General features: G+C 31.7%; 1 protein-coding gene across 2 annotated transcripts in view; it reads left to right on the top strand.

The window, feature by feature from the left end:
• Positions 1-24,124, top strand: part of LOC131850986 (axoneme-associated protein mst101(2)-like) — a 137,629-nt gene that overhangs the window by 74,965 nt on the left and 38,540 nt on the right. For both annotated transcript variants that reach the window (XM_059201407.1, XM_059201408.1), the window contains one exon: positions 17,013-17,069. In XM_059201407.1, coding sequence (XP_059057390.1) covers positions 17,013-17,069 — 57 coding nt within the window. The remainder of the gene's footprint in view (positions 1-17,012; positions 17,070-24,124) is intronic.

The following is a 24,124-nucleotide window of genomic DNA, read 5'->3' as shown; positions in this document are numbered from 1 at the left end:
TTCCCACGTACAGTCCCTTTCTAATTGTGTACACAGCGCCTCCGTCCTTTCTTTGAAATGTGTGTGTTACTATTTTCAATCAGACGATCCGAAATTTGTTAGTGTATACATCAACAGAAGGGTATGAAGGCACAAGAACGTTAGCCTCAGGTTTGGCAACGCATGAGTCATTGTGACCACTCATGAGTTGCATGCATTTTTGAGGACTAAGTTGCTTTTGTCCTGTTCTACATTATTCGCGCTCCAACTTTCAAGCTGACTAGCACCTAAAACGGGTATTCACGTAGATTACTTTGTTCAAAGTCTACCTCTGTATAACTGTCCATAAGGAACCTAACGTTAGTTATACACACATATCATTTGATGTTATATTTAGACACCTATATAAATATACATTCTAAATTTAGGCTTGAGTTTTTTGCCAGTGCTTCTCAATTGGATCTATATACTGAATTGGACGGTAGGGAAAAGTCGATAATATAAAAAAAATTACGTTCATAAGCGGCAAAAATGTCCTACATGAGAAAAAGGTCTTTGAGTTTGCATTTGACACAGTAAGAATTTGCGTCGAAATGCTGTCTGCTGGTTCTAATACACTTCTCATCTTTTTCTATACTGAGGTGTTACTTTTCGTTTATCGAATGAGTCCGGGGATTTGTTTGCGTTTTTATTAACAAATACTAAAGTATACACGCAGTTCGATAAGTGTTACCTGTGGCTTCAGCAATTCATTGATCAACGTCGTTATTTTATGTTCTGGGATTAGTATCATGAATGATAGAAAATTCGGGGCGAACTTCACTGCTTTGGCATTTGGACTGAAGCCTTGTTATAAGTAGATCATTAGAGTAACGTACTATTTACAATTTAAAAACTTAATCTAATTTAAGAACTAGTGCCATACTTGGAGATTGATTGTCATTTTAAATATTTTTATGGTTTTTTTTTCATTTATATGTTGTATATGTTTGCGCGTTTAATTGTGCCTACGTAATGTATCAATTTTTTGCGGGTGGCAGAATAAAAAATGTTGACACCTCTGACTCGGCCATTTTCATAAGTGATGCTTTGATTTGATTGCTCTATCTATACAATATGCTAAAATTAATTATTTAAATATGTAAAACATTGAGTTTCAATCAAGAAATTACAATTTTGTGCTAAAACAATATATATTTTTTTCATTGTGATTTTTGTCGTATGACTCTATATGAAACAGCTAGTCATATCTGTCAGTTACATTGTTATTGTCAAAATATAAATAATTACAACATTAACAACATAATTGTTACTTAAAATTAAACGAATTATGAAGCAATTAAATGAATTATAAATCCTAATTAACATCAACAGAAGATTGTCCCACGTAGAGATAACGACCAAATGTTATAACAAGAGCAATTACAAGTATTTCTCATAAAATCTAATTATTTGTACTGTTCTCTTGCATTCATGTCTCTCATGGACGACCTAGAAAGTGAGTGACCGTATTCTGTGGACTATTTTTAAGGCTGGTTACATAAAGGCGGGCACTCATCATGTTGCCCGACTAACACTGATCACACACTTTTCGGTTCAGTCGGACGATTGTCGTATTCCCAATGCGATTGGCATTTCTAAAGAAGGCGTGGCGTAATGATTAAATGTGCCAATCGAACAGGAACCGCACAGGCAAGTCCACTAACAGAAGCGGATAATGTGTTACCGTACTAAATTCCGATTAGTGGATTAGGTTGCTAAGCCAATTAAGTTTCCAGACGGGGTGTAACCAAATGCGCAAATCGGAGTACAATCTGACGTCTAACCGACTGTATGTGACTAGTCTTATTCACACAATCATCTCGTTACTTTCCAGATGCGTTTAATGTGATTATTATTGTTATAACCGCAAAACACCGCGTCGACACTGGTAATATAAAATTTCAGTAGAAAATGACTTGTACGAAATTCACAGAGCCTCTTATCTTAATTTTTATAGGACCTATTCATAATTTCTACTTTTGTCTGTTATTACTAGAAAGTCTGTTATTAATTGTGTATTTAGAAGAAATGTTATGAGACTTTTTTTGAGATATATTCGAGATTTCGTAACTGACTGTCGTTCACAGATTTTTTGTAACTTGCACCTCTATATTATTTTCTTAACGTAATAATACTGAGTGTAGGGATGTCTATTTAACATTTTAAAGTTTGCCCTCAACAGTAATGAATATCCATTTATCCATACTCACAAACCTTTGTATTTCTATTATTAGTAAGAAAGGAAGATACATATGTGGTGTTAACACATATGTTATAAAATTATTTCTTAATGAATAATAAGGATTATATACTTTGATACGCTCAAACGTTCCGTGAGACTACTATAATTGTATTACGAGAGCAATTCAATAATGACTAATTGAAAATCGAATGTAAGTAACGGCGTGCCTTTCATGTGAATCTGGCAATGAATATAATGATTGGGAACAGTACAATGGTAACAATTAAGGCGATAGTGGTGACCGTGCGAAGGTATAGGCTCACACGCTGCGCTCGTGTAATAATCATATGGTCATGATATCTCTCTCTCTGTTCAACTTATGTTCCCAGTTTATCTGGGGTCGGGTCTCTCTGTTCATCTGCGCCAGAGAACTCTGTTTTGAGTTGTTATAGTTCGTCTTCTTCTCAATATACCTTGAATACTTTTTTAACCATTTTTCTTTGCCTCTTTGGATATGGCTAGCGTAAGCGACTTTTGGTCATTATATCTAATATATAAAAATCTCGTGTCACATTAATTATTATTGAAATACTCCGAAACAGTTTAACGATATTTATGACATTTTTGGTGGATATTTGGAATATCTGAGAATAGGGTCCTTGGCTATTCCCCTATGGGTTAAGGTTGCCATAGAATGCTGTCGCGAATTTTTAGTAGTGGTCTGTAATTTGTCTAATAATAAATGTGGCCTATGATTTTCATGGATAATATAACGTTATAATAGTGAAAGAATTATTGAAATTGATCCAGTAGGTTTTGAATTTATTCGTTACAAACATAGAAAAATGAAAGTCTCACCTTACCTGTCTTTGTACTATTTAATGTAGGCTATTTTGCGGCACCATATGTAAAGTTTGTTTACTATTGCACTTACATAAGAAAAATCATTTTTATGCAACTAGTGATAACAGTAAACTTTAATCAAATATGTTAAAGTACGAGTAGTTTCCGCAACAAACGTGGACAAACAGACTGACCATTCTCTTTACGCTTTCATTATTTGTACAGATATATTAGAAGTCTGTAAACGGCGTGTTATTAACGTTTTGTTTCACAGCAAATATATATTTGCTTATTGACCTCGTAATTTGATTTGTTCAACACAGATACTAACAACACCTCACGCAAATTTCACCTCTATTTATAGAACGTGGAGTTTGCATGCCGAATATTACTCATCTTAGTTTAATAAGTTTTAGTGTGTCGTGAGAATTGTCTTTAAAATGTAGTTAAATGAAACAAGCAGCTTTATATATCTACCTCTATTTAATGACCTTAAAGATCAAAGCTTATCGACTTCAAAAAATATTCGTTCTGAATTTGACTTTGAATTTTTAACTTTAATGAAATAGTATTTTCGATAAAGCATATTTTTCATCTGTATTTTTGCTCGAATAACAATATTTAGCGAGTATTTTCGGCTTGAAGAGTTATACGTCCTGTCGCGATTTCCTAGACTAGTTTTGTTACCCGGGTCCTTTGTGTATTTACATGTATTGAATTATTTAAATCCTTCGTAAATCCAAAATAACGATGAGTTCGATTATTTTCAATAAACCGTACATCATTAACTATTACAGAACATGACATTGTAAGACCACCAAACCATCCTCTTGAAAGTGAATTTGACTTTGACCTAAAGTTCGTTTACATCATATCATTAATTCAAATCAGGAATGGCGTCACTGCACGTACGTTTAAGGAAAAAAATACCATAGACACATCAACTTTTTTTTTATAAATATTTAACACTACATTTTATATTATAACTGTATGAATGGCTGTACCTGATGCATTGATATTCTGATCAGGACTTACGAGAAATACTATCGCTGAGCTGATGGTTATCATCGACAAGTGTATTCTTTGTAGTTGGTTTATTATCCGGCCTTTATTCTTTTATACAGTAGACAGCACCCATTGTTTCATTGAATTTGAATATAGTCAATGAAATGTGGACGAATCTAGAGTTGTATTCTCCATCGTGGCATTAGATGAGGAGTTGTAACTTCTAATGAGATTTTTTACTTTTCCTATTTGTATTGTTATAGTCTTTTAATTAGTCATTGTGGTATACATCAACATCAGAGATATATAACTCTGCTGCATTGGTTATGGTCACAAGACTGTTGTGTGTAGGTACTAAAAGTTTTATACTTTTCGTATATGTATTATCATAGACTTTGCATTAGTTGTTTGTAGTATACATTTCATTTTTATAATATCATTGATAACAGTATTCTGCTGCTCATGTATCCACTTGTTTTGGTCGTAATAGTGATTTTTGACTATGAAATTATATGGAAACAAAACCATTTTAATCCTGAGGAATGGTAATATATTGGTGTCAAAGCTATTTGTTGATTGCTGTTATAAAGTTTTCGTTTACACTTACTGCTTTTTATTAGGTAGTTATTTTGTCTTAGTGTATTTTTATTATTTGTAAAAAAAAGTCTTATTTCAGTGAATATTTATGAGGTACGCAATGAATTTCACTTAATGCTTTTTATAGGTAGCTCATTTGCCATAGCAGTAATGCATAATAATAAATAATTGTAAATATATTTTGAATATTTTAAATTAAAAGATATAAACCTAAAAAGATATATGTGAATATGTATGGATGGATTAGACGGATGCTGTTTTTGGTAAAATCTCTGTAATATTATCTTATGCATGCTCTATCATGTTGGAACTTAGTAATATCAGTAGAAACGCAAGTTTATATTAAACAAATAACATAATACATACATATATATTTAGGTTATATTTAATGTGGTATTTGTATTAAATTTGTTACTAGCTAAACATATATGCTTAGTTTTTAGCACGAATACTATTGATGGCCCAAAAATACATTTCTTCTACCTAAAATTTCCTTTCATTGGCACAAAATGCCCCCGAAGTGGCGAAAACCGTCAGTCTACCATCACTGGACATATTAGTAAACATATAGGTTATATGAGAAACAATGACATAATATACTATAGGCATGCGAAAAACGGCACCTTTCATTATTCGCTTCCCAAATTTGAATGAGATTATAAATAATTCAGTTCACATCATGTGAACGTTAGTACGTGATGATATCCTATTTCGTTTCTCACTCACGCAGAATGTATGGCAAAATTTATTAGACAGCTGAATGATGGTTTGCGTGTATTATAGCGGTTTAAATTCTCATGGGGTTTCTCGAATTAGTCAGACATAAACTAAAGTAACATCAGATACTGAAATTAACGAACGAAAACTTTGATTATATTGTTGAAAGTTTATATTTATTCGTGTAGTTTCGTATTTTAATGGCAGACAGTTATATAACGGGCTTATATTGGTTCTTATGACATACTAGCTGTGCTCACGGTTGCGCATGCACGAAATTTATAGCGTATGTATTATTCTGATGATATATGAATTATATTACTGTAAAGTTTCATCAAAATCCATTCAGTAGTTTTGCGTGAAAGACTAACAACTATCCATACATTAGTTTATCCAGCCATACTTACAACATTTGACGTTTATAATATTAGTAAGATTACAACTCCGATTACATTAATGTTAAGTTAGGGTTTATTAGAAGACCCTAATTGAGATTGTATTGGAATTCCTACAGAATAAATGACGACTTAAAATTACTAGGTTCACTATAACCACAGTACAGCATGTATTTTAGTGTAGGCGGTGACTTTCTATAAAAAATGTAGATATTATCTTAACTATTAACAGACATTGTCATTGACCTCATAAATATTGTGTCTGTGTTGATTTCAGCAAGTTTATTAACAATCATAAAATGTATTTGTGCTTAGAAAGTGTTTCGACTCGGGCGCCATATTCTCTAACTACATTTTAATGGCATCCATGCTGCTCATCCAAGTGTATACATTTAGATATGCTATATGAATTCTATTTGCATTATATAACGTTAATTATTCACAAATATTTATGTCCGTGCAAAATTTCAATTGTATAAGTACTTTATAATCCAATTTTTTTAATTATCGTTCTCAGAACTTTCGTCTTATAGTGATATGGGAGAGTGTTTTTGAGGGAGATGTGAGTACTAAGAGTTGAATCTTATTGTTAATATTCTTGGTTTTAGAACTGAGCGACACAGTTTTCTGAGTGTAGATAAATTAAATGTATCTCAAATTTATTACAGTCTACATGCCCTGAAGATATGTAATTTTTTGAGTATAGACACTTGAGTATTTTCGGAAGGCGTTGAAGAGTTTGATTACACCGAGGTAAAAATTGAAAAAAGGCTTTTGACCATAAATTGTGAGAATAATTACATAGTTTTAGGGTATGTAACCCTGTAACTATGTAATTATTATAGTATATACACTAGTCTTTTCGGAATGTGTTGGAGACTTTAATTACACCGAGGTAAACTTTGTAAGAAAGTCGTTCTCGTAAGTTTTGCTATAGCAACAGCCAAACGGATTCCTTTGTAAGATTTGTTTCGGTTGAAGGGTGAGTTTATTTTCTTTCAATCACATTTTATCAGTGGAGCATTTGCCACTTCCTACGATCTTCCACAATTCTTTTTAAATATTGACACACACAGTTAAGTCTTCTGGAATAGCAAAGAAAGTGGTATCGCGATTGTCACGTGACATTGAGATGTCCAAATATACAGCACTTACTACCTTACTACCATTGTACCATTGGATTGTTAGCATTTCAATTACGTAGAAAAATACACAACTAATTTCGCTAATACTGCCCCACAACGCTTCTGTATACCTAAAGGTTACCTGGTGAATAGCATATGGCATTAAGCTCTCCTTTTTGTACAAGTTATGTTGTGCATTAAATATTAAATAAATAAACCCAATTACTATGCTCATCAGGATTATCTGATGATTAGTGTTTTGCTGCGCGCATACCTAACTTCCAATACACAGTCCCTAAATTAAAAAAAATCTTGATTCTTGACAACATGTTTGTCACAATGTTATATGTATATGATATTTATGATGCAGTTTATCATCTTTAACCAGTTTATTTTCCATTGCCGCCAGCAAAAAACACCTAGTTATGAAGTAACATCATATTCCATACGTATTAAAAGTGAAGATGCAATTTACTCTAATATACCAATTAATCTTTATAGGGCTTGCGAGTTTTATAGCAGGTGTAACTATCATCTGCCTCAATTAGCCTTCAGGTGTATGTATCCTTCATAGGAATTGATGAAACTGGCCTCGAACTATAAATAGCTTCTATTATTAGCTTATTTTAGCTAATTATGCTAATAATGTTCTATTATTAGCTTAGATAATAATTAACATGATGATGATATTACACCTTTAATATTATAGCTTATTTTTTACATTCGGGTCTCTTTTGTTTCTTTAAATGTATTTTTATTAATTGGAGATGATATTGGAATTTTAATTCCTAATTATCTATGTAATAGAGAATGTATATCATTTGCTGATAGTATATCAGGAACGAGAGTCTACGACATACAATAATGCCAGACAATAAAATTAAGATATTGAATGTTGGTGCCAAACAAAGTGTTTTAGCCAATCTTTCAGATAGTGCGGCTAAGGCAATTTGCTCACTGGTGAAATGATGTAGCTATTAGTTTTAGGGTACAAGGGGACTGACATGTGCTTTCAGTTTGTACAAATATCCTTTGGTTAATAAATAATTAAAAATAATTGCTTTAAAGATTTTAAAGGGTAAAATGTTGCATTACGAATTTTATCTGTGCTAAATATTCCATGCGCATTTTTTATACGTATTGCATATTATTCTCTGAGCATAATAATACTAAACTAATTCACTACAAAAAAGATCTTACAGAGTAGATTTTGTTCCGAGCTTCCTGCAGTGTTTTCTTAAAAGCTGGAAACATTTTAAACACATCGGTAGAAAAAGAGATTATATAAAAAAAGAAGGATGTTTCCGGTTCTCGATACACATAAATTTTATGACGTCTACAGTTTTCTTATATGGAATAAAATCTTAATTGTATTATGCATGAATAAATAATTACTTGTACATTGATACCGGTCGATCAATGAGTAATGTGATGTTTTGAACAGTTGTATGTAATCATGTAAATATTATGTAATGAAAGTTGAACATAGATTACAATTTAAATTAAGGCATTCAATCAGTCGCCATTACGAATCGATGCTCGTGACTCGAATTATATATTCATAGTTATTCCACCATGGTGTTGATCTCACCATATTTATGGTTATTGAAATATATACTTTATATGCATTAGAACAGGATTGATTTTGAAGTGCTTCTGCGATAAAGTCTATATCAGCCCTGAATGTGGGAGTTAATTCGTACTTTGAAATCGGATGGATTAATTTTTAAGAAAGTGTATTTTTAATTTAGGTACATTATATAAAAGAAATGGAATAGGAAATTTCTTATTGTCAACATATCTATATGCAAATTGTTATTCTCCTATTTCTTTAAATAATAAAAATTTGTTTTAATAATAAAATAATAATAAGATTTCCTATAATAAATTGTTCTTAAAGATATTTAATATAAAAATATGTAAGTGTTATTTTTTATACTACAACGTGATGTTTTTGTTCATTATTAATATATAATATTTAAGTATATATAACTATGTATAACATTTGGCTATATTCTTTGGGATTTTCCTGCACTCTTTGTATATGATTGTCAATATATTAGGCATAACAATAAAGTATATTTTTCTAAAAATCATCTTATTTTTAAATGCGATATCGTCCTATGCATGTCATAGTCCAAAACATACGGTATTCGTTTTTTTTTAACTATTCTAAAGCTGTTGGTCGCAGGTGGCCTTTACAGCTATACCGAACGATAGGCGAGTGCAGATGGGCCTCCAGACGCGGCGCGAGAGGACTTATGGAGCGAATGAAGGCCATTCCTGCCTGATGGATTCGACTTTAGTTTGATGGCACTGCTATAGGTTCAAACCTCGGTTCAGGCCGTCATAATTTGGATCTCCGTTTGAATTGGACGAGCAAGCTCAGAGCTCTCTCTATTCTTGTTAAACACAACTTACTACTCAAAAAGGAATAGATCAAAGTTTTTAAATTCACTTACTCAATAACATACCTATATTTAATGAATTCCAACAGTAATACCTTTGAGGGCATTTCGTAGTTCGTATAGTTTTACGTAAATACACATGCCATTTTAAAGTGAAATTTTTATTTACCAAAGACTGTTTCGGTACATTACCAACAGGTGTGGCTGCCCTTATGCAACCGACATTTCGTCGGATCTTCGTTAAGTGAAGTAGGAAGTGAAATTTATCGCAGCATCTATAGAATTTAAAGGGCCTTTAATTCCTTATTCTTATATTCCTTTAATAAATTAAAGGCCTTTTAAGATTGTTTGAATGAAAAGATCATATATTCTATTATATATATTATATTAATCTGATCACCACACGCGTTTAACGCACACACATTAAATAAATATTAATAACTCTGGACAATTAACACAGTGTCATCTAGTCCCACGGTAAGCAGAGCTTGTGTTACGGATTCTAGACAACTGGTATAAATACTTTTTATAGATAGATAGATATATTTTTTTTAAGTACATACATAGAAAACAACCTGACCGATACAAACAATCATACTCATGAATACAAATGTTTACACCATGCGAGGAATCGAACCCGCGATCATCGGTAGCAAAGCGCTAAACCACCGAGGCCGTCATTTTAAACACTAAGTTTATAAATAATGTCTATTTGATCGAATAGTCTGTATTTTATATACTGTCTCATAGACAGTTTTGTCATTTATAAATTAAGAGCCACGTTCTTGTCGTTGGAGCTCTTGCCATTTTCATTGACAGAATAATTTCGCATACTATTCCTATATGTAATATTTCTGGATAAATATATATATATGTGGTATATCTATCTGTTACACGCGATTTCGTCCGTGGGATTTACTTTTTTTTAATAAAAATATATAATATATCTAAAGTGAACAATATTACTCTCTGCGAGTGAAAGTTCCGTCAAAATCGGTCCAGCCGTTTCAGAGATTAGTAGGAACAAACAGACAGACTGACAATTTGTTTATTAATTGATTTAATTATCATATATACTTTCATATGCATTTACTTACACGCTATGAGTAATAATGTCGGTAAAATACATTTAGTTATCATTTTGGTACTTGGATGCGTACTTTAGAGGTTGCATTAAAAGAGTAACTTCAATGTTTACTCTTAGCTACCCAATAACTAAATGGTTATAAAACTCTGACCACTCTATCAGAAGTTGTGTGAAGAGATACCCATCTGGAAAGCGCCCATTTGCATGCATGCTTCAAAGACTACCAGGAAAAATGAATATCTTATCTAACACACAGTATTGTCACTGAATAGTATAATGCATTTGTTTTATAGTCATTTTATTATTGTAGACGTAACAGCATGCTAATGAGCGGAAGTGGAGGAATGCGTACTGAATACGAGGCTTTGTGTGCTCAGGTGTTGGAAATTTACATTGTCACTTTACGAAAAAACTGGTTTTTACTAGTTGCACCCGAGATTTCGTAAAGTACATGATATTCTGTTTATTCTTAAACAAAGATTTGTTTTGTAATCAATTATCTTGGTATGAGCATTTCATGAATGATTTTAAAAGTAGAGTTTTTGACGGCCTCGGTGGTCTGGCGGATTAGCACTCCGCCTTACTTCCGATGGTCGCGAGTTCGATTTCACGCACGGTACAAACATTTGTATTCAGGAGTATGATTGTTTGTATCGATCTGGCTGTATTCTATATATAATATGTATGTACTTACAAAAAAAAATTATGTATTTGTATCAGTTATCTAGTTTATTTAACACAAGCTTTAGTTAGTTTAACTTAGAACTAGATGATGACGTGAAATGTCTAAAAATGAAATAAAAAAAGTAGAGGAAGGAGAATGAAAATATTGTAGATTATTCATAGAATTGTGTGAAAGATCATATGGTGAGAATTGAAGCGAGACAGACAGATGAATGGAAGAGAAAAAATATTACACTGACTTCAAATAATTCGTCTATTATGTCCTCCCTGTTGAAAACTACAGAGATTGCTCTGAGATGGGTGATTAAATAAAAAAAAGACACTATTTTTTCTCTTTACTTTTTTATTTTTGTACAGAAAATGTTACGATACCAATTCCATTGTACCTATACTAAATAACAAAAATAAATTCAACATAAACTAATGTAATAGTAGCCAGAGCAACTAATAACTTGCTAGCATTGGAAGCTGGTTCTTCTAATATTATATGGATTATATCTATGTTTAACCTGTTTAAACTAGAGCTTGGATGATGATTATTTAATATAATAGATGCATTATAAACACATACCATCAGAATATGATGCAGATACTCTTTCCCATAAGCAATTTAAGGGATAGGGGAGGCATAATTAAGGGAAGTCGCCACATACTCATAGAGACATAAATTGTCTAAAATAAAAGATAGAACCTAAAGATACGGTGTTTCGAAACGCTCGCGTGTAAATTGTCAATAACATTAGTATCGGCTTTCCTAAATATAACTCGAATAGATATCTCGATTTCACACTTCATACTTGTCCAATTCGATACAAAGTCACGCCCGAGTTAATTGTTAAGTTGCCGTCTACAGTTATTGTTTTAATGATACGATTTTATCGAATCGACTGCATTTTTTATATAACGATATGGTAATCGAGTTTAAGTCCGATGGTAAGTGGTTTATATGTGTATGGTAATAAATCCTTATTGCGGTGATAACGATTGGTAGGTATCAGTGAAGGATAGTAATGAAATCAGGTTATGTTTTATACATGAGAAAAAGGGGATCAGCGTAGGTTTACTGTGTTCGCAAGCAGAAACTCCTCAATTCTTCTTCCTTTATCCTGAAGAAAATACATGCAGTTGTTCATTGCCTTTCTGATGGGTGCATTGCCTACTTACCATTATTATTATATATACTTTCTCATAATATAAGAGTCAGTAATGTAAATAAACTGGCTTTAAAGAAAAAAAAATTCAGTTGAGTTTCTTGCCATTTCTTCTCAATTGAATCTGTATACTGAACTGGACGGAAAAAAATGTTAATACAAAAACTTGATGCTCGTAAATGGCTCGTACATGAATAAATGATTTTGATTTTAATAATTAACTAATATTTGTATATAGCAGTTGTTTCTATTAGCTATCTTATACATACCACTTCCACATACACTAACTAACAAAAATCGTACTCTCTCTCTCTAAAATATTAGTGTATTATAGATTAGATGTTATGCACTACTTAACAGTACCTACTTATTATAGGTAAATGTTATTGTATAATTCAATTTTAAGTGAAAACGATACCATTACGCTTTTGTTCCGTGCGTGACGAAATTTGAATTGTACGATGCTGTAGATTGTTATTGAAAATTCAGTATTGAGACTGTTGAGAAGGTTGTAGCTTAGTTATTTGCTCTCCTAACTGCTAGATTCAAAGGCCGTGTGATCGAATCTGTCTCATATTAAACATATACTCAACGAAATATAGTATATTCATGCCATATGTTAAGTTGTACAAGTTTGGCCTGAGAATACAAGGATTCGTATCCAAAGATTCATACCCATGTTTTAAACTACGCTATAATATCACCATTTGTAATTTTCGATTTAATTACTTCAAATTCCAATTAATAAATAATTTATATAAATTTTAACTTTTTATTCTATTCTGTACAAGCTCATTTGATAGGAATAACAGCTGAATTACGTGTCAATTATTAGTTCGAATGCAATCCGAACTGACGGTAGATTTGGTCATATCATTAGAATGTGTAATAGACCTACATGAATAAAAGTATCTTGATTTGATTCGTGTAGGACATTTTGAGCTGCTTATGCATGTAAATTTTTTATCACAATCCTACTTCATTTGAGAAGAACTGACTTTTTGTACTAAATTTTCTTAAGTTATGACATCAGCTGGCATATAAATAATGTGAATAAATATATACTGGTGACTAATAGAAGACACAACACCATTAAACCTTCTATGAAACAACACAGACGTTCTTTGTCAGACCAAATGGCGTGGATGCATATCGCATAGTAATTTGAATGACTGGACGTTGCACTGCCATATTATGGTGCAAAGGGAATGTATTTTTAGCAATGATTGTCTGGTTCTGAGATAAAATTTATAGTACTACTAGTTTCTGTTTTCATATTTATAATATTTCTGTCCTTCATATTGTCCGTGATTATATTTATAGAAGGACTGAGTCTCTTATTCCTGTCATATGCCTAATATTAAAGGGAATGAATTGAAAAAAATACATAACACCTACTTATTTATATACATATTACACGTACTACATAATTATAAACAATAACGTTTATAATTTATATGAAAAAAAATGGATTGTAATCTTTACAAAAGTACCTACCCAGTATCTAAAACTTAAATAATGACTTCGATTAAAGAAATCACTTCAAAATTAGTCAACTATTAGTGAAGAGAAGCTGAATCGTAGTCGTTTGTATTTTGCGTCCATTTTTTCACTTTTCTTCCTATTGTAGTCATATTTCTAAGTTGATCGTTCAAATTTCTAAAGAATGTGATAGATTTTTTAACTAACTACTCGCCCGGGCTTCGCACGGGTGTACATGTTTTATATATATATATAAACGTTCCTCTTGAATAACTCTATCTATTAAAAAAAAACCGCATCAAAATCCGTTGCGTAGTTTTAAATATTTAAGCATACATAGGGACGGACAGACAGCGAGAGCGACTTGTTTTATACTATGTAATTAAGTAGATTATTACAAAGTTGCCAATAAATTAATAGCTCAAACGATAACATATGGGCGATTAATGATAATAATATCAGAACACGATTTGACATAATAAATTGCACAATGCGTTGACTGCACCATTAAGGCTGGGGTTAGATTTTGACCGCAAAAATGTAATAAAACATTGCGTAAAGACTTCTAATAAGAACACAGATCGCTGAATTTATAGATATCGAATTAACTGTTGACACATGTCTAGTAGGAGTTGGTGAACAGTCTATAATTGAACTTTATCTCACTTTAATCGTAAATACACTACATAATATGAAGGAGCGGTGTTTATTAATAAATGCACTAATGAATTAAACATGACTAATAAAATGTCAATGACACGTGTCATAGAGCATTCGCAATCGAATGCGGTTATTAAGGTGGAGTTAGAACGAAGAAATAAAGAACATGAAACAAGAGCCAGAGTATTAATCGTTTTATTTTTAAACCTTCACACTAAAGTAAACTAGACTAAAAACGTCAAACTCGCGAATGAGTGCTGCTTGTTGGGACTGGTCTGCTCTAATCACTGCAACTGATTTAATCTTATTTAGTTACTTAAACAGTTGGTTGTGTATTTAATATTTTGGTTCTAATGAATTAGCGCCATTTGTATTAATTAGGTTTGTATTAACATTCAACTTAAAAATGAGAACTCTATAGGTATAAATCCCTTCCGATCGATCCCCCATCCAATTCAAACGGGGATCGAAATTACGTAGTCCTGAGCTGATGTTCAAACCCCTAACACTCACCATAGTCCTTAGACTAAAGTCGTATCCGTTCCGCGGGAGTTTGTCTTTAACAGTGCCATAAGTCCTTCTGCGGGTTTGGAGTGCCATGTGTACTAGCCCTATATCGTTCCAGTTCCAGTAAAAAGCCAGTATTAGTTCGGTCCAAAAAAATAGGTATAAAAATCATGTTGGGATAGGAATAACAAGGATTCGCTCTCTTGGTGTAAAATATCTCAATGATTAAATCCACCTTAAAAAGATTATTAAAAGCGCCGAGCCGACCTGTAACATATTTAGCCACTTGTCTACGCCACTAGATGTTTTTACCTCGTCTATAACTTTAAACTTTATTACTAAGTCACGAGCTTTAATCTTCTTGTTGTGAATACTTCATTCCTATAGAAATATTGCAGACCTTGGCATATTTGTAAGTTCCTTTCATATTTTCAAATATGTTGCATTATTGTAATTTTCTAGAACCTGTCATACGATACCAAAAGTTAAATGTAAGAAAAACATATTGAATTTTGTATTCTAATGTGTGTATGTATTCTAACGTATTTCACATTCAACGTTTAAGTATTGAGAAGTGAGGATAATTGTCAGCTTATCAGGTTAACCACTATGGAGTTCCTCTGCAACCTTTTATTTGTGAATTCACCACAATCGGCTAGCTGATGTGACTTCAGTTATGCCTATACTACTCCATGTTCATACATGAAAAAAATATTGATTAATTTGATTATGTTTTTTGATTTGTTATGTGTTTCAAAAAATTGACCGGATGTATGTCAAAATACGACTCTATTCAGTACTTAAGTAATAATTGGGACATTCAAATGATTTCTTTTGTATATAGAGTTACGTAAATGTTTTAAAACCCTCACTTGACCGCATACGACATCCCGAGTGCAAGTCATTTCTCATTAGTCATATTGTTAAGCTTTCCATCCTTTACCTCTATCAGATGACACTTTAATCTCTACACAGTATAAAATAAAGACTATATTCCGATGTCGACATTTATGCACAGTTGGACATCTGTAAAAACTGTGGTTATCATAGATTTTATTACCAACGTCATAAAGTGTCGATTCCCGCGATATATAGAGCCGGATACAAAATCGCACACGCGGCGGATGCATTGCAATTGCTGCTATTGCTTTCCTGTATCTTCGTTTGATGTGACCGTGTTGGTTGTTTTTTGCCCACATGCACCCACTTGATATACTTCGTGTAGTCTCCAGGATTTCCTAGTCATATCCGACTATCAGTTAATGTGTTCTGACATTCCTCTTTTTATTTTATGACTGCACCAGAATTCCTTATAGAGCTAGCTAGGAGCGAGAACGGATTGCCATTTGGCTGTAGGCATTATACATTCGTTTTACAATATTTATGTTTTTAAATAACTGTGGCCTCAGTTTCACACGTATGAAATTTATAGTCGATGTGTTATTCTGATGTATAAGGTCACATATCACTAAAAATTCATCAAAATCCGCGCAGTAATTTTTGCGTGTATGTTTTTCAAATAAAGAAATATTACAGTATATATATATATAATATATACATCAGTCTGTCCTTTGTATATCTTCTTGTATATTTAGATATACAAAAAGATATATATACCATATAATAGGAGTTACTATTACATGTTTCTTAGATTATAAATAGAAATCAAACAAACCTATTAATTCAAGAAGTTGAGAATCTTCACAGTTATGCGAATGCGAAATCTTATAATAAGCCTTCAGTTGTCAGTTCTTCCTGCTCATCCTCTAAAATGAACTAAAGATACATATTCGACGACCTTGGTGGTCTAGCGGTCTGACACATCGCTTTACGACCGATGGTCGCGGGTTCGATTCCTCGCACGGCACAAACATTTGTATATATAAGTATGAATGTTTGTATCGGTCTGGGTATTTTCTATGTATAATATGTATATATTTACAAAAAAAAAATATCTATGTATTTGTATCAGTTATCTAGTACTCATAACACAAGCTTTAGCTAGCTTAATTTGGGCCTAGATGGCGCTGTGTGAATTGTCCTGAGATTATTATTATTATTATTATATAGATTACACAAAAATATTAGCTGTTTTGCATTGTTGAATTCAAACAATAAGAATGTTAAAATGTCTTTATTTTTGTTACAGACGCAAAAAATGGAGTGCGGTTCTACCGAACTCAGCAGGAAACTGCGTGTTGATCAGGTATGGTTTTTTTTTATTTCGTGTACAGTCAGCACCAAAAAATAGAGATACTGTTCGATACTTTTGGAATTTCAATCTTGTACAGTTAATTACGTTTATGCTGTTATACTGTGATATTTTGAATGTATTAAGTCTTTTGGTGAAGACTGTATTTAACATTTTGTTTTTTTTTTTCTATTTGAGAAATGTTTGTATACTTTATGCGTATTGTACTTATATATGTAATATTTATTCTCTTATCTTTTTTATATTTTATGCGTATCGTACCTATATAAGTAATATTCCAATATCTGTGCCATCATACGCTTACATAATTTGTAGTAAAGTTAATGAAATTTATAAGTAGGAATTGCCTACTTATATCACCTTTATTATAACAAATAAAACCTATTTATACAAAATCATTAAAACTAATAGTAGTATTATTTGTCAAATTGTTTTGAATTTTGTACAATTGTCGTTTTAATGGAGTTGTATAGTTTTCATACAAACTAAAACTATATAATTGTATCACGAAGAGATTTAGCCTGCGTTTCATTTTTTTTAAATAGTACCTTAACGGAGAATATACTTACATGTGTGCTATTTTCATAAGTGCACATAAATTTATTATGTTACGCAATATTATATATTATTTGAATATGTTACTTGTTATGAATTTACTTAGAGCAATCAACTTACCACTTTACTACTATCGATCACTGTCCACAATCCTAAAGCAGTTTAGATAACAGTTTGACAGCTGCACAATGCCAAACCAAATGGGTCTTTTGGCCATAGACAAAATATTACATACCAGCCCTTTTGATTGATAGATTTGAATTTGGAATTAACAGTATAATCAGTTGCCATATTATTATTTATGAGTTTATATAAGCGAAAGGTAATTGATAATAATAAATGATTGATGTACTGTAATTAAATGGAAGTATTTAAGTATTTTTGGGTCTTTCATAATGATTAATATTAAAATGTAAATATTTAAATTCTTGTATTTATGATTTATTATCTATATACATACATACCTATCTATGATTATGATTACGCTTGATTTTAATTACTTATTATTGTGTATACGATTATTAGTTATGAATAAGTAGAATCAAACATATAGAATATTTAAATCTATTTTGAAAGAATAAAAAATAGTTGATATCCTTACTACATTTAAAACTCGCATCTCACTTCTTTTGTATGAGATATTATTTTCGAAGTAGGTGTAATATTTACTTCAATATTTTAAGGGCTAATATTCAAATAAGAGAATAACATTTCTCAGTATTATACTAAAATACTCACGACTAATTCGTTCGATATAATTTATAAACGTACTGGCATGTTCCTTCGTCTGACATTTCGCGCCAATTTTTGACAGCTGACAAACAAAATTCAAAATATGAAACGTAAACCGACATGACTGTGTGGGTATGGTCCCTTTGCCTGTCCTAATAGGTGTACAATATAAAAAAGCAGGTTACTTGTACAACCTGTTTAGCACACCTGTATTGTAAGTACCGTAACAAGTAGTATCCTCTGTTTAAATGTTTCTTTGCAATTATTGATTGTCAGTGGTCATTTTAAATGTCATCTTGTTATATCATTATTTACAACCGGTGTAGTTATTAAGTATTTTGCACCGTTAAGTGATCTTTATTGTAATCATTGGCACGTGCGGTCTTCAAATACATGATAATTATGAGAGGCAGCTGTTTTAGAGTTAATTAGCTTCTGCTCGCGTATTCGTCTGCGTGAGCAATTGACTCTGTCTAATAAAACATAGAACTTTTCATCTCTATTCTGCGGATAAAAAGAAACTTCATTCGAAATACTCAAATATCGTACTGGCCGGTAGCAATTTGGCCGGCAAAAGAACGTAAGATTCTGTCTGTTTATGCAACTATTTTTTTTTATAATAATTGTTAGTATTCTAATTTATTAGTTTAAAAAAAAGGTAACTCTGAGATAAAAGTCAATTTATGTACTATGTTTTAAATATTTATGTACTATATTTACATTATATAATATGAAGTCGCTTCGGACATCTGTTCGCTTAGATTTTCTATTGCTAAAAATTGCATGCTTAAATTTTTAGCAATAAAGTGCTTCTAGAGGCAAGTTTATATGTATATATACATCTACTTAAACCTGTGCGAAGCCGCGGCGTGTAGTTGGTATATCATAAATTTTGACTTAATACCTTTTTTTCATCTAAATGTATATAACTCAAAGGTGACTGACGTAGTGTACGTTGAGTACAGCCCAAACCACTGGACGGATCGAGCTGAAATTTGGCATGCAGGTAGATGTTATGACGTAGGCATCCGTTAAGAAAGGATTTTGATTAATTCTACCCCCAAAGGGATAAAATAGGGGATGAAAGTTTATATGAAACTTTGTCAATTTTAAACCGATCGGGCTGAGTCTTTGCATGCATAAAGCTACTATGACGTAGGCATTCCCTAAGAAAGTGTTTTGATAAATTCCACCCCTAAGGGGATAAATTAACGCGAGCGAAGCCGCGGACAAAAGCTAGTTGTGTTATATTTATTGTCAGCGTTACTAATATATGATAGTGCTATAATTGTATATGACACGCGTATCTTGTAATAAATTGTATCCGCTGTACTTTTACGCACTTTAAATAGCTTTTAATTAAATTGTCTGTTCATCGATTGTAATCACCGTAAGTCGTTAGTAGAACAAATCGAGTGGCCGAATCGATTTCATTGAATATCGATATTAGTGAGCGGTTTATGTAACGGTTCCACTCTACGTGTTACGTTCCGATATATGTAGCATCTGTTCATACCGTAAAATCGAGGAGGCATTTGATACATTTACTCTTATAAATAAATAATTTTGTTATATCTTGCAAGTGACTTTAGACTAGACTTATACTTAGTATTTATTTGATATGATAATTGTAAATATAATATTTGTTTCCTAAAATATTTAATTTCCTAAAAATGAATTCATTACTTTTATAGACAAATTTTTACAAATTAAATAAATCGAGATTTTCAACCTAAATTTCAAAATGAATGAAATTAGAGTATAGATAAATAATAGTATGTTTAGTCTAAATTAAAAAAATATAAATCGATAGAATAAGAAATTAATTAGTACAATGCTGTACTTATCCCAAAACGGATTTCATTCATCAAACCATATCAAATTACGGTTATTTCATGAGATATATGAAACATAACTTAAAAACATACATAAACAGTACTGAACTTATTAAAAATTAATAAATGACTAAAAGGACGAGAATTTTTATCTGGTTTATATTTTTTTTATTAAAAATAAAGTTATGAAATCTATATTTAATTAATATAGATTTCAGATAGTAGGTAGGTATCAATTAAGTGGATATCAATTAAAAAGTTTGATTAGTCAATACAAAAATGGTATTAAATTTTATTAATTATCACTAACCAATAATTGCGACCTAGAATATAGCCGGAACATAGATATTAACTAGATAATCTATATTTAAAACGATTTGCAATTAATTTGTTTATTGTTTAAACACGGTCTAAACGCCTAGTTACGTATTCTTTATCGACACCCAGTATAGAATATCGATTATTTTGTTAATCGATTCCCGCACATATCGAGTTCAGGTGTGACCTCCTTTCTGTTAGTTAATAGTGGCGAAAAATAATCGATTCTGAATTAATAGTCTCTTTCCTATTAATCGATTGTTGCGTAATCTCACTAACGATGTATGTTTTTGTTAAAACGTGATTTGTATGTTTGATATAATTAGAGGGTATCCTCAATGTAGGAAAATTATGAAATACTCTTTTTGAATTTACTCAAAGAGTTTTTAAATTTGATATTGGAATTTTTATTGTTTATTGAGTGATTTGAAAATAGTAATATCTAAAGTAGGGTCAAATAAAAATCATGGATTTCCCATACAAATTTTCATTCCATTTTTGCATATACACAGCAGGATGTAATTATTGATACAAAACACAGTATGCACTACAACCGTGTGTCTTCGTGTTATGATAGAAAAATGAAATTTGTAATTTCTGTTTGTATTGCAGTGTCGTCTGATACACAGGCTGTTTATTTAGTGTTGATCTAGTTATATCCTAATATTACACAAATACTTTATAAACACATTAGATGATTTGCATTTATAATTTAAAAGCTGCGGTAATCACTTTCTATTTTTAAAGTTAATAAATCAACCGAATTAGACTTTATACGAAGTCGTCTCCGTGGATAGTTGTAAGCTTGTTGTATGAGCTCTATTTCTTATTAAATGGTGATATGCCACATATATGACACCTTAAGGCATGATACCTATTAAGGTACCATGCCTCAAGGTGTTATACTGTAAAAACCTATGGAGTGTGGCAAACACACTATGGACGTTATCACCGTGACGTCCAAAATACCCCTCAGGCCTTGCCATTCATGAGGTAATCCTAAATCCATGAATGGCAAGGCATGAGGGTTCAATGTCCATAGTGTGGTTGCCACCCTCGATAGGTTTTTATCTTGTTTATTATTTTAGTTACACATAAAAAAACAAATAAGGATGTTGAGGTGAGCTACACAGTTTTGTGGGGGAATGTATAGTTTCAGAGGTCACAGAAAACGTTCATCTGGGTGTGTAAGCTGCCATAAAGTCGACAGGGTGAAATAAAATGAGCTTTAGGAGCTGACTGTCTGTCATTGTTTATTGTGGTATTGTGTTGTTAAGATATGTGATGTAGCGGTAATGCGGAGCGATTGCTATAGTCGCGCTATGAATTAGTAATGTATACACCTACCTAATCTTATGTCTACCTTTTTCTTTAGATAGTATAAATAGAAGTCCTTCTGTTGTCTTTTTTCTTAGATTGTTTATACTACGTAACAGATTTTAATGCAGTTTTTAGCAATAAATAGAGTGATTCAAGAGGAAGATTTATATGTATCGGGGCGGGTAGCTAGTATAATATAAAATATCGGTAAATAATGTAGTTTGGGGAGTTAGTAATAAATTAGTATTTATGCATAACAATTGTTTCTATTAGCGAGGTACTTTATATATGTTTGAAATTAGCACTTTCGTTTTTATTTTGGAGTCCTGTTGTAAAATATATCTAAATTTAGTTTGATATTTTGTGTTGAATAATAACAGCAGAATTTAGGTAAACTTTAAAAATAGCTTGTTTAGAAAAACAAGCTATTTTTAAAGTTATATTAAAATTTATATAAAAACTTCGATTCTTAAGTCATAAGTAATATCCTATGGCATGTTTGCATTAAAATATCTGGATGCATTTGACTTTGTTATGTTTTATTCAAAATTTCCAGATACATTTATTTTTGTTATCTGTTGAAATTATCACAGTACTTGTCTTATGTATTATATATATAAAACGAATGCAATTCAATCTACTCGTAACTAAAAGAAAATTGAGTATATATGAAGTGTGAAATATATGTTATGGTATCTTCATAAGGCGGATAATTTTATATATCTTAAAATATAGTCTTTTACTGGACTACAAACCTTAGTTCAAACGGTAAAGGTTTTCGAATAGCCATGAGAACAAATAAAGTCGCAAGTCACCGTGTCACTATGATGAGATTTCTCTTATATTTCGAATTGCGGTTGGATGCTGTTTAGTCTTAGACCGTTTACAATTGTAAGCGCCGTTTAGTTAAATGGACGTTCTCTTCTGTTGAGGTAGATAAGTAGTAAGAGCAGGATGCTGTGTCTTATAAATTCATATGAATATTATAATTCTGATTGTGTTTGTTTGTCTGTTACATTTTCAAGACTAAACGGCAGCACGAATATTAATAAAATTTAGCGTGAAGATAGATTATATCACGAGGGCCGATGACAAACAAATGAAACAACATTTTCGTGCTATTTATTTTCTAAATTATTATCGTCTACTTCTTCGAGGGTTTAGTTTTCGATATATAAACTTTATACATCATCTACGTCACTGTGATAGATCAGCCTGTTGTACAAACCGGATCGGCACCGTCCTGGACCGGTCCGAAACGGTATACTGTACGTAGATGGTAACAGGTTAAGGAGAAGTTGGCCAATACTGGCCAGTAATGATTGGACGGCATTATTTATGATTTAATAAACAAACGTCCAGATGATAAATTGAATTAGAACTGTATTCTATTTTCAAAGAAAGTTTTTGTTTTTTTTTATATACAATGGTTTTTTTTATGTATATGGATAAGAACTATCAAAAGTTATTTTATATAATTTTCATAATACTTTTCCAACTCATAAGTTTTATATCGATTAAATAAGAAATACTTTGTATTTTTTCTTTTTAATCAAGATTACTATTGGTTGGTAAATAGAAAATGGCCTGATGTATGTAGATTTATGAAAAAGAAGTTTAGTCGCCTGCGTTTTTATATCAGTACTTTGTAGAGCAACTGATATAAAAACAGATTGATTTAATAAAATTCTATAAATGAAGTATTTAAATGTCGCAATCGCAAATAAAGGTAATTTATAATATTTAAAAATTTTCAAATTGCTCAGTTTTTTTGAAGTCTGATTGTGGTCGTTTATACTGAAGCATCCGTTTTAGTTGATTTAGTTAATGATTTTTGCTTAAATAAATTTATATTTCTATTTTTATAAGTATATATGGCCAGTAACTATTTATTTCCTTATTGCAAAGGCAGTTAGACTACAATTCGAATTCGGAATGATAATTTATATTTAACAGTTGTCGATTCTATAAAAAATGGGCCACATATACGCCGTCTAGCCGTGTAATAAAACTGGTAATTGTCGCGTTGTCGAGTTTTTGCTCGCATTTGCAAAACGGTTGGTTTCCGCTTGAGCGCACTTACCCTTAATTACCTGCGGACATCAGGTTTTACGTGTTTGACTATTTGGAGTATTGGGTTAAAAGTTAAATATTGCAGCGGTAACTTTAAGGGCGTACTGGATATGGAGAGTTGGAGAAGAAAGAAGTTTTCAAAATGGAGAAGAAACTTTTCAGGTCAGACAAGTTTCTTGCTCATTTTTCTGGGCTAAAGCCAGCCCAAAAAAATGT

The sequence above is a fragment of the Achroia grisella genome, unplaced genomic scaffold (assembly GCF_030625045.1).
Source record: "Achroia grisella isolate CSIRO2021 unplaced genomic scaffold, CSIRO_AGI_Agris_v1 utg780, whole genome shotgun sequence".
Classification (NCBI taxonomy): domain Eukaryota; kingdom Metazoa; phylum Arthropoda; class Insecta; order Lepidoptera; family Pyralidae; genus Achroia; species Achroia grisella.
Note: the sequence above shows the minus strand (reverse complement) of the source record. Positions and strands in the feature narration are given on the sequence as shown.